General features: G+C 41.4%; 1 protein-coding gene across 10 annotated transcripts in view; it reads right to left on the bottom strand.

The window, feature by feature from the left end:
• LOC121271327 (dedicator of cytokinesis protein 7-like) overlaps positions 1 to 12,117 on the bottom strand; it is a 151,893-nt gene that overhangs the window by 62,879 nt on the left and 76,897 nt on the right. For all 10 annotated transcript variants that reach the window (XR_005941704.1, XM_041177261.1, XM_041177255.1 and 7 more), the window contains exons 16-21: positions 11,119 to 11,189; positions 9,517 to 9,655; positions 8,053 to 8,154; positions 4,341 to 4,427; positions 2,145 to 2,376; positions 1,163 to 1,327 (exon numbers count right to left, since the gene is read on the bottom strand). Coding sequence is in view for 9 of the 10 variants with exons in the window: in XM_041177261.1 (XP_041033195.1) it covers positions 1,163 to 1,327; positions 2,145 to 2,376; positions 4,341 to 4,427; positions 8,053 to 8,154; positions 9,517 to 9,655; positions 11,119 to 11,189 (796 nt within the window). In the remaining variant the exon portion in view is untranslated. The remainder of the gene's footprint in view (positions 1 to 1,162; positions 1,328 to 2,144; positions 2,377 to 4,340; positions 4,428 to 8,052; positions 8,155 to 9,516; positions 9,656 to 11,118; positions 11,190 to 12,117) is intronic.

The following is a 12,117-nucleotide window of genomic DNA, read 5'->3' as shown; positions in this document are numbered from 1 at the left end:
GCAGCTGCTGAGCATCTTTATTTATTTTTGTAACCAGTGCTGGAACATTGGATTACCTGATTTAGTACAGAAAATGCACACAAAAAACAAAATGCAATTTTTCTATGTAACTACAGCGAGGGAGAAATGATTAATTATTTATATCTAAGCAACTTATTGTTAATATTTTAATCAAAAGTCATGGGATGTCTGGGAGTTCGGGAGACGTGAAATAACTGACTGTGGCCCTTCTGGGTAACCAAAATCAATGGCAGTGTGAACATGAACCTGTGAGTTAGTCAACCGCTGCTACATCCATTGAACTTGCCTGATCAGTCCACTGGCAAAGTTCTTCACCGTTAGTTTGCACACCTGTGATCTACCCAGTTGGACATGTCACAACCAGTGAAACTGAGCAATCTTAACTTAGCCAATCCAATCCTCAGTGGTTAACTACAGCAACATCCAAATCAGCTGCTTTAAATGATCAAGGTAAACTCACCTGCGCAAGTTGAAAATTAAATTCAAGTTCACCTTTTGACACTAGGAATATAATTACTGAAATAATAAAATTCTTATCAGTCATAGCCTGCTAAACCTGCAGAGCTGTTCCTGAACCTTGGCATCAAAGCCTGAGTGAAGCGGATATAACTGAATATAATTTGGGTTCTCTGCACTAGTTTAGAGAATAATAACTTGAGTTCATGACTAATGCACTGCACATTGTAAACGCTCAGTTTAATGTCAAAATGCATTTGATTAAAAACTATACTAATGAACTTCTCTGTAGGACTCCATAACTTTCGTTTTCAAGGTTTATTTCTTGAGCTTCAAAATCTTAATCCAGCTTTTGCATGCACAATGGCCCAGCTCCCATGGAGTTGCACATGCATTCTTCAATTGAAATGGGGCTTAGAAGTGAGAGATAATTGGGCCAGGGAGTATAATGTAATTCAGTCCTCACTTTAATGTCAGGCACACTACCCTTACATTTTAGATTTTCATTAAAAATCCCTAGTCCACATTTGATAATGCATACTGCAAATGCATATTTTACCCTTAGGTTCTCAATGAATCGACTAAAGTTATCTCAATTGTGTTGAGGTGCGCGTGTCTCAATAGCCAGTAGTGGTTTGCACATTATGCCAGAACAAACACAGCATGCACAGTTATTCATACGTACCAGGGAACGGAGGACAGTTGTCATTGTCTGGAAGATGGAACATATAATGTATATAGGACACTAGCAAGCTGTTGTGTCCATGTTGATCTTGATTTCCTTCCAAGTTCTTGTGGATCTGATTGATGAGCTGAGCCATTACCTCAAAAGCAGCTCGACCTAGATTTACTGAAATGTAAAAATTTGGAGGCTTTATCTTTATTTCCAAGTTCCTGTGAAATGAAATCATGCCTTTTGATATCAGCTTGGGCTGGTTTAAAATTTCTGACTTACTTCAACATACAAGTTAGCTCTTCCATAAAGAGTCTAAGACCTTTCATTAAAACTGCAAAGACTGCGTGCTGGTATGGCACAGTGTGATTTGACACCATTCAAGCATTTGAAAAGGTCCCAGTAACTCTGGGATCATGATGGCACATGAAAATTCCTTCAGGTCATATAAGACTTGGTGAATTTGAATTCTTCAGGTTTGCAGCTGAAGAAGCCAGCAAAACTGACAGTAAAAGAAGCAGCTGGGTAAACTCTGTTTCAGTCAAACTGGAAAACAGGTAGGGTTAGAGCCAAAACTATGGATATTGCCTGTTCTCCTAAAGCAGGCACCTTACATGACTTGGTGTCACAATGGTTCAAAATGCAGTGCCAGAATACTGGCAAATCAAACCTTGGCTGATGTTCATAAAATAGGTAAGACATCAATCTCTGTTAAGCCATCAAGCACAGCAATGTAAGGACCCCAGACAGCAGGAGGTGAAATAAAGAAATACAAGTAAAGAGTTCTTCCACTAGCTCAGTCACTTAATGAAACTGGTGGACAAAGTAAAGTTGTCCATGAACTGACATGATGCACAGGTGTGAAAAAAATGAATAATATTCCTGGATAATAGCCCCCAATCAGAGACTACATTTTTTGCCCCTTTCCCAGACTTGAAGAGTACATGAGAAGCTGTCGTCTTATGTTTCCTTCAGGGATAAAACCGGCTTGTACCTATTTGCCCATTGATAATTGGAGGCCGCACAATTAAGAGGATGAGTTTGTTGAGGACATGGTGCACAAATCGGAGCAGTGGCTCCATCCTCGCTGACCGCAAGTTGGTTATACTGGCTTTCAACTCAGACTCCACATTATTCTCCGAGATGATCACATCCTTCAGCCGAAAAGGGAACGAGTACTCCTCCAGAACATGCACCAGAGTGAAAAACTTATCCAGATACTGGTCCTAAGGATGAGAGCAGAATTGCTGGTTAGACAAGCAATGTGCAGAAATCACTGAATTAATCTTAAGCACAGAGCACCCTTCACCCTTTTGATGCCATGCACCTTTCTCAAGGTACCACAACCCACCCTGCACCCGGTTAGAAAAACTGAGGAAGGAATAGCTTATGTTATCACCATTCTGATGACCCTATAGCCTCATACATACGTATGCACCCCCCCACCGCCCCAAATGTTTCTTCTTCCCTCCTCTGGCAAAGGCTCCTGGGTTCGGGCAGGGTTCCAGGGTGCCCGTTATCCTCTGCTAATCTATTGTGGGCAGCAAGTGTTGACAGATTATTCAACTGTGGTGGTTTCCACAGTGAACCAAACCCTGCTTTTCACAAGTGTACTTTCAGTAGGGGTCAGTGGACAATGGGGGTTGGTAAATTATCGCTTCACTAACCTTACTAAACTGGCCTATACTGCCATCCTGGACAAGATCAATCTGGGATCAAACCCAGCAACTCCCTGGGTTATATGGCTCACCCAGTATGCAAATATCTTTTGTCCAGAAAAACCAGGTCAAGGCCAAATGCAAGACAACAACATCAGGAGGTAGAGGAAGAGCAGATAGGTTTCCCCATAGCTGGACCTTAGGAAGATCAAAATTACTGGAGCTCAGAGGGGCATTAACTACAGTGTTTCATTAACATAGAGGCAAGGTGGGTTGGAATGAAAAGCTTTGCACACTTTGTCTTTTGAGGAGCTGAGACGCATTAGAATACTTCCCCAAGTTCAAGAGCCATATACAAATTTTAAGTGGTGGATACAGCTTTAGTTTTAGCTTTCAAAGGGGAGTTAGATAAATAATTTGAGAAAAAATCTTTGAGGATATGGAGGAAAGATCAGGGGAATGGAACTAACTGGATTTCTTTTCAAAAGAGCTGGCACAGACTTGATGGGTCACAAGGCCTCCTTCCATACTAGAATATCCTACAATTCTTAAGTTCTATGACTCGGACTTTATAGAGAGAGCGTTTTTGAGGGGAGAAGGGAGATTAAGCTTCTTGGAAGCACTATTTGTGGAGGAAATGGTGTAGAAATTCTATTTCAAATCAGGATACAGGGGGATTGGAAATGCAAATAGAACATAAACTGAGAATAATTCCAGGTACACACCTCTCATTCTAAGAATCATACAGCTCAGGAGGTCATTCAGCCCATTGTGCCTATGTTGGCTCTTTAAAAGGGCTATCCAATTGGCCTCACTCCGCTTCTCTTTCCCCAAAGTTCTGCAAATGTTTCCCCTTCAAGTATACATCCAATTGTCTTCTGGAAGTTACTATCGGATCTGCTTCCACCGTCCTCGCAGGGAGTGCATTCCATAGCATCATAACTTGCTGCGTAAAAAAAAACCTGTTTCCTCACATCTACAATGTTCTTTTGCCAATTACCCCTTGAGGTCTGCTTTCAATTCTAAGTGAAATTACTCCCAGAAGAGACAGGTTTCACCTTTTGATACAATCCAGAGTTTGTATTTCTGTGATGTTTGTGCATTCAGCCTGAAGCTAAATAAACATCTGGAAATTGTTACAAGGCCTGCTTCTAGTGGAGTTTACAATATTACAAGGGCCAGATGGAGGAACAGTAAAAATATAATAGCTCTGAGTAACCTATAGGAGTTATACAGTCTTGTAACTACCAAGAGTATAATAACGATAATCTTCATTTAAAGGATTTTATGTGACAGCACTGCCTTAGAAGCACCTCAATAACATTGTTATAAAAGAGCACTGCGGTCTGGCATTTATTCTTCTGCTCCCCTGAACTCTCCGAACTGCTTATATTTACAAACTCTGTCTGCTCAGCTAAATTGTCTTGTGAGCCAGAAATTTCTGACCACAATGTTTCTTTTAAAGGGACCTGAGCTTTGTTGGACTGATTTGGAGAGCTGGCAGGGTATGTCCAAGGGAGGTTTGTACATACCTGGGTATGCACTGACGATGCTGCAGATACTTCCACATTAAAAACTCCTTTGTGGTTGTCAACCCACTTCATTCCAGGTAGTTGGACCTATTCAAAGATAAATTAAAAGGAAGGTATTTATAAATATACAGATAAATATACAAGACATGTTTCAGGTGCCTACAGGACATGTGGCAAGAACTAAGCACTTAAAAACAGCCCATCTGTGGTACCCAGACTCCTGTACTAGGAAGTTGGCACTATCCCATAAGCCACTTATTCCATAGTTTCTTCTATAAGTCAGATATCCAACAATACTGTCCCTCTTGATCAGAAGGGTAGTATACACAAGGCTGCAGGTAACTTCACAACAGAATTACTGAAGAATCTCCTATGGTTACAATAATACAAAATGGAACAATCTTCCAATCTCCCACAACATTCTGTCTTCCTCCCATACAGGAGTCAAAATGGCAAAGCACACCTAGAATCATAGAATGGTTATAGCGCAGAAGGAGGCCAGTCGGTCCATCTTGTCCATGCTGGCTCTCTTCAAGAACAGCTCATCTAGAACTACTTCCCTGCCTTTTCCCCTTAGACCTGCAAATTGTTTCTTTTGAAATAATTATCCAATGCTCTTTTGAAGGCCTCGACTGAATATGTCACCACCACACTCCCAGGCAGCGCATTGCAAATCCTAATCACTCGTCACTTTTCCTCATGTCACCATTGTTTCTTTCTTATGTTAAAATCAGTGTCCTCTGGTTCTCAATGTTTCTGCCAACAAGAACAGATCCACCCACTCTGTCCAGATTTCTCATGATTTTGAATACTTCTATCCAATCTTTCTTCTCCAATCAGAACTGGGAGAAACCAACTCCAAGCCTACAATTGTGTAAATAACACAAAGCAGTGACCATCAGCTGGTAAAGGGTTCAGCCAAGTAACACACTGTGAAAAGATCACTGTGGACAAATTGCTGACATTGGTGCAAATTTACAAAAATGTGTGCAGTTCACAGAATTTTAATGGCACAGGCCATTTGGCCCATCGTGCTCTCCAAATGAGCATTATGACCTAGTGCCAGTGCCCTGCCTTTTCCCCATACCCCTGCACATTGTTTCTTTTCAAATAATCATCTAATGCCCTCTTGAATGCCTCGATTGAACCTGTCTCCATCACACTTCCACCAGTGCATTCCAGACCCGAACCACACATTGTGTGAAAAAGTTTTTTCCATTTGCTTCTTTTGCAAATCACTTTAAATCTGTGCCCTCTCTTGATCCTTTTACGAGGGGGAACAGCTTCTCCCTATCTACTCTGTCTAGCTCCCTCATGATTTTGAACATCTCTATTAAGTCTCCTCTTAGCCTTCTGCTCTCCAAGGAGAACAGTCCCAACCTTTCCAAACTATCTTCGTAATGGAAATTTCTCATCCCTGGAACCGTTCTTGTAAACCTCTTCCGCGCTCTCTCCAATGTGTTCACATCCTTCCTATAATGTGGCGCCCAGAACTATACACAATACGCCAGCTGAGGTCTAACAAGTGCCTTATATAAATTCAGCATAACCTCCTTGCTCTTGTATTCTGTGCCCCTATTAATGAAGCCCAGAATAGTACATGCTTTATTAACTGCTCTCTCCACATGCCCTGCCACCTTCAATGATCTATGCACATTTACACCCAAGTCTTTCTGCTCCTGCACCCCCTTCAAAATTTCACCCCTTATTTTATATTGTCTGTCCACGTTCTTCCTACCACTGTCCTCCATTGCAGTTTACAACACTCCTAAGCCTCGTATCATCTGCAAACTTTGAAACTGTCCCCTGCACACCAAGGTTGACCAATCATCTAGATCATTAATATATATCAGGAAAAGCAAGGGTCCCAATACTGACCCCTAGGGAACTCCACTACAAACCTTCCTCCAGCCTGAAAAATATCTATTGACCATTACTCTCTGCTTCCTATTTCTCAGTCAATTTTGTATCCACATTGTTACTGTCCCGTTTATTCCATGAGCAATAACTTTTCTCACAAGTCTCTTGTGTGGCACTGTATCATATGCCTTTTGAAAGTTCATGTATACCACATCAACAGCATTACCCTCATCATCCTTTTCCGTTACCTCTTCAAAAAAACTCCAGCAAGTTACTTAAACATGATTCCCTTTTAGAAATCCATGCTGGCTCTTCCTTATCAACCCATATTTTTTCCACGTGACTACTAATTCTATCCCGAATAACTGTTTCTAGAATCCTGCTCACCACTGAAGTTAAACTGACTGGACTGCAATTGCTGGGCTTATACTTACAAGCTTTTTTGAACAAGGGTGTAATGTTTGCAATTACATTGCAATAAAGCAGCATGGGTCATTAATATCAAGAGCAGCAACGATATAATGCTGTGTTAGTTTGTGTGCTTCTATGGGTGATCCCACCGTGACTATTAAACAAACCAGAAAGTACAAATTTTACTTTATTAGCATTGTGCAAAATTGTTAATTTGACAGGAAAATATTCTATTATTTATTTATAACACTGTGCAGACAATAACACTGATTTCAGTGACTGCCTCAGCCCTCATTAACATGTTCTGCACACTGCACCATATGAACACAGTGATAGTAAATGCATATTTGGGGAAAGGTTCAATGCTTGCAACCCAGATAAACTGCACAAGATCTTTTCCATTATGTAGAAGAATTAGAAGACTTTTCTCTGCCTGGGTGCATGATATTATTCAATATAGTTATTTCATAGAAGGGGTGGAATTGGATTCTATTTTATCAGTAATCTCACAGGGTTGAAAGATCAAATGACTCCTAAGCAACAAGGTGGAATGAATGAACAACATAGGTCTTCACTGCTGGTAAGAAGTGTTGGAGCTCTTAGGTGTCTCCCTAAAATGCAACTTTTAAGAGACCAGAGGACAAAGACTGAGTGGTTCACGATTGTACTTGTGCTTTCTTGACTGGCAAGTCTGAAGACTTTGCTAATTGATGTTTCTTACTACATACACATCACCCCTGAAACTGCATAGACAGGACATGTGCCAAATAAAATCACGATTTGCCTCCAAAAAAAAAATCTACTGCAGATATGTCAATGATAGCACGTCACAGCTGGAGTGGTACAGAGCTGTAAAATGTAAATTGAACTTGTTGGGGCAAATAAATGGAGAGTTTTGGGGATGATGTCTGCTCTCCTCCATCAGGTTCTTTGGACACTGTTGGACCAGTTCTCAATTACAAACAGTGGAAACCATCAGGCTGTTTATTACATTCAAAAGTCTTAAAATTGAAAATTCAGCTTCAATGCCTCTATTTCCTCGCCCCAAATCCATGTGCCCAATTCCACTTCAAATCTATAGGTTCAAAGCTTCCTGGACCGAGTCAAGGAAGTCCAGAACCTCAGCTTTAATAAATCCTGTGTGGCTCTCCAGGATACTTATATTGAAAAAATAAGTGACAGGGCATTCCCTTGACAATTCCCTAACAATAGAAGGCAAGGAAAATAAGGAATTAGTGATTTGGCAATATCAAGCTTGGATTTTGTAAAACCTGATTTGTAGGAGGAACAGCAGACTGAGGTGAAGGGCCTGAGGCAAAGTTAGAGGAAGAGATGGTGTAATGAGTCATTGTTTCAATGTGGGATACAGGGAGGAGAGGGGAAGGAGGAAGCAATTTAAACACAAAGGGGAAAAGTAATGCATCATTTAAGTCATACTTACATCAGGAGTGAGCACTGAGTAACTAGGAGGTGGCTTGTCCACTGACACTGGGAGGCTGAATGGTCCAGTTCGGAGACGACCATGTTGCATCAAAGGGATCCACTAAGTGAGAGGGTTACAAGATTGGAGATTGTACAGTTAGTAGCAATGGAGGGGTTGGAGGAAATGACTGTGGGTAAAGGACTTGAATTGAAGTGACTGACAAGCTGAGTTAATCCATGCTTCGAATACAGTTTACTTGCTCAAACCATCAGATCTCAGGGAAAATTCGGCCTCAACTCTGGTCAAATAGAGGAGTGTAGATCTGTTGTCCAGCAAGCACAATTAGGCATAGCATACTGAGCTGGTACACACTTTCTCAGGACCAAGCGTCACCAGACCAGTTCCCAAATCTAATGGAGATGGCCATTCCCATTGCAAAGAATGGAGTCACTCCAGGAAACAAGGGGGTCCTCCAAGTGACTCAGGCAGCCAGGTGATAAGGAAACCAGACACTTGAGACTGCTGTTAAAAACAGTCCTTTTTTTATCCAAAGAATCAAGCAATATTATTAATATAGAGTACTGAGTACATATCAGGGATTAAAAACTTAAATCGGAACTTACTGCTTGTCAATAGTTTCTTTTTTAATCAATGATAAAATGAACTAGAACATGATACATTATAATTGAGGGCCTGAATTTAAATTATATTTTTGTTCATTGTCTATAATTACAGCTTGCAGCATGACTTCTAGAGCATTACTAAGTTTAGTTCAATCTACTCTGAGTTTAGAATCGCTATGGGTTTGGATGGTGTCTTCCATAGTTCAGCGAAGGGCTAATTCCTTCATCCCACCTGATGTCCCACCCAAGACTGATGAGGAACAGACGATGCTTCAAAGTGATGAGGAATCTTTTTTCAAACAAAAACAAATAAAATACCTGGCCATTTTTAGGGATTGAATTGCAACTGGAATGTTAACAGTACATTTCCCTGCAATTTACAGCCTTTGTAACAATAGTGTTAAAGTCATAGAGCTAAGTGTCAGCCGTGGCTTAGTAAGTAGCATTCTTGCCTGAGTCACTAATTTTTGGATTCAAGTCCCACTTCAGGACTTGCGCACAAAAATCACGACTGACATTCCAGTGCAGTAGTACTGAGGGAGTGCAGCACTGTCAGAGGTGTCATCTTTCAGATGAGTCATTGAACCGAGGCCCCGCCTGACCTTTCAGGTGGGCATAAAAGATCCAATGGCACTATTTTGAAGAAGAGCAGGGGTGTCTCCTCTGTCCTGGTCACTGTTTATCCCTCAATCAACATTGCAAAAAACACATTATCTGGTCAAATTACATTGCTGTTTGTGGGAGCTTCAGAATCCCAGCACTAAGGCCTTTATTACAGTATAAAACTTGGAAAACTCCCCTTTGGGTCCTGTACAGTACTGGATTTCATGGGCTAATTTATTGGTTCACTGTTACTCACTGTGTAGCCAACGGGTGTCTCCAATGATGAGCTCGGTTTCTGCTGACAACTAATGTGGTAGAAGGTGAAAAGCAGGTGATGGTTATCTGTCAGGTTTGCTGGGATCTTCATTTTTATTTCCTCATAAAACTCCGGCGATCTGCAGAGGTCACACAAACTGTGTCACTGATACAAGCGGCAGAGCTCTCCAGGCATCATGCACGTACAATTACTGTTCCCTCAATTAAATTTCATTCCACCAATTGGACAATGTTTCGTTCTCCACCTGACCCTTAAAGAAGGGGTACGTAATTCCTCCATTAGCTCAGTGGGTAAATGCAATCCTGTGTGCAACTCATCTTGACAAAATCATGAATCATGTTGACAAAAGCTACATGAATGAAATGTGGCCTGCTACTCTCAATTGACAGGCATTAACCATAAATTGAGAAAGATAAAGCTGACAATCCTCACAGCACCACCTGCAGCTTTGACATAAAGCCTGACTGTAGAAAATGATTCTACTTCTCCAATCTAATCTCAAGAGCTCTATGCAACACTCAGCCACATAAAATGTGCCATTCCTCAACTCTATCCAGTGACTCTTGCTGGGACACGTTTATAAGTGGTCAGTGGATAAGGCCAGCAGTGGGCTCAACTCTGCTGTTCTTGATGGCTAAAAAGCCTGCTGACACTCCCAGTCTAGGCTTTTATGCAAACATATGTTCCCCCTGGAAACATAGCCCAAGTAAGGAGGCAGCTGCATCAAAAGAATGGAGCAATTTTTAAAAAAGTCCCATGTCCTGCTTTCATTTTTTTATTTTAAATTATGCTCTGTATGTGATCTCACCACTTGACTAATCTCTTTCTGACCCTTTATTTTCTTCAGGGATTCTTTGACAGTGTTCATTTATCACTTCATCTTGATTAGCGCTGAATGAAGATGCACAGAGTAATGGGGAGTATACGGTGACCCTTAAGCAGCTGATAACTGAGCTCTTGAGTTTAGATTGGAGAAGTAGAATCGCTTTCTTCAGTCAGGCTTTATGTCAAAGCTGCAGGTAGTGCTGTGAGGATTGTCAGCTTTCCCTTTTTCAACTTATGATTTATGCCTGTCAATTGAGGGTAGCAGGCCACATTTCATGCATGAAGGTTTTGTCAACATGATTCAGCTTTCACATTGGTTACAGCACTACAATGGCAGGAGGAGCCAAAGGTGTATTTATTGCGGCATGGAGTGTTTTAGTCCTTTGCAGGATTCCGGGCAACTGCCAGTTTATAGCAGTGCACAGATTAAAGGCATTTGTTTGTGTGGTGCGGGAGCAGTCAACATGCAGTGCCACTCACTTCCCATAGCTCAGCTGCAGCAGGCACACAACAGAGACTTTCAGTGGAGAAAAAAAACTAAAGGCAAAGTGGCACTGGCAAAATTATAGAATCAGGTTAGCAGAAGGGTGCAGGGAGAAGACATTTGTAGAAAAATAATCTACAATCAGAACCAGTGCTCGTTGTACTACAATACAACAGTGTGATTATTACCCGGAGTTACAGAATAACAACCAGGTACATGTAATGCTTGCATGGCCTCTAAGGTTCTGTTCAGACTCATCTTTGATAACTCACTTATTGTGGTACACCACAGCAGAGTATGCCTCTCTTGAAAAATCCGCACAGCTGGACTTCCCGAAGATAACCTGCATTTACATGGAAGAAACAAATCATTAGAGGCAATGCTGGGTAACAGAAGCGCTCTGGCTGATGCACATCGGATTACAGAATCTAAACCACTTAAGAGTCCAAATAGCAATCAGTGAAATTGAATCTGGTATTTTGTGGGCTTGCTCCAAAACAAAACACAATAAAGCTGCTGGATTGTCAGAGGGCCAAGTGGATTGCAAAACTGCAGGAGTTGAAAGACTATGGTGGGGGCAAGGCCATAGAGTGATGTTAAAACTGGGATGAGTATTTTAAATGTAATGCACTGGGGCCACTAGAAACCAATAAAGAACAGTGAAGAAAGAAATGAAGAGACTTTTGACCAGTTAAGGGATCATGGAGAATGAGGATATGTGACCAACAAGGATAAAAAGGGATCAAATGTGGCCTTTTCAAGAAGTTATATTCTGAAACTAAGAGGCTTGGTACCTGTGCAAAGGTAGCAGTTGACAATATTGGCAAGCATTGGGGCAGGAAAGATAACTAACTGGTCAGAACTTGGGTAGGGAGGGAGCAGTAAGTGGGACTCATGGAAGATATGAGCTTTGAGGGAAGAGAGAAAGAAAAGCCAAAGTGACAGGGAGTCACGTAGAGTAACTGAGCACTCCGTTCCTGCTCCTGATCACTATAGAGTGATCAATACTGGAAAGTGTATGTGTGAATGCTGGACAAGGACAGGACTGAGCAGAGTTGTGAGGCTTGCCATGGACAAATGCGATGACGAAACTCGCTGCCTCATGTATATAGAACAATCAAATCCGGATGAGATATAGCACTGCTGGTGACCGTGAACTGTAGCCCAGTTCAGACGCAGCATCCTCAGAAGGAAAAGAGTAACATGAAAGGAACAAACCTCTAGTTTTATGGGAAATACAGATTAGGCAGATAGCTCTCCAAGATGAATAT

The sequence above is a fragment of the Carcharodon carcharias genome, chromosome 30, assembly GCF_017639515.1.
Source record: "Carcharodon carcharias isolate sCarCar2 chromosome 30, sCarCar2.pri, whole genome shotgun sequence".
Taxonomy (NCBI): domain Eukaryota; kingdom Metazoa; phylum Chordata; class Chondrichthyes; order Lamniformes; family Lamnidae; genus Carcharodon; species Carcharodon carcharias.
The sequence above is the reverse complement of the archived record's forward strand: the minus strand, read 5'-3'. Positions and strand labels throughout refer to the sequence as shown.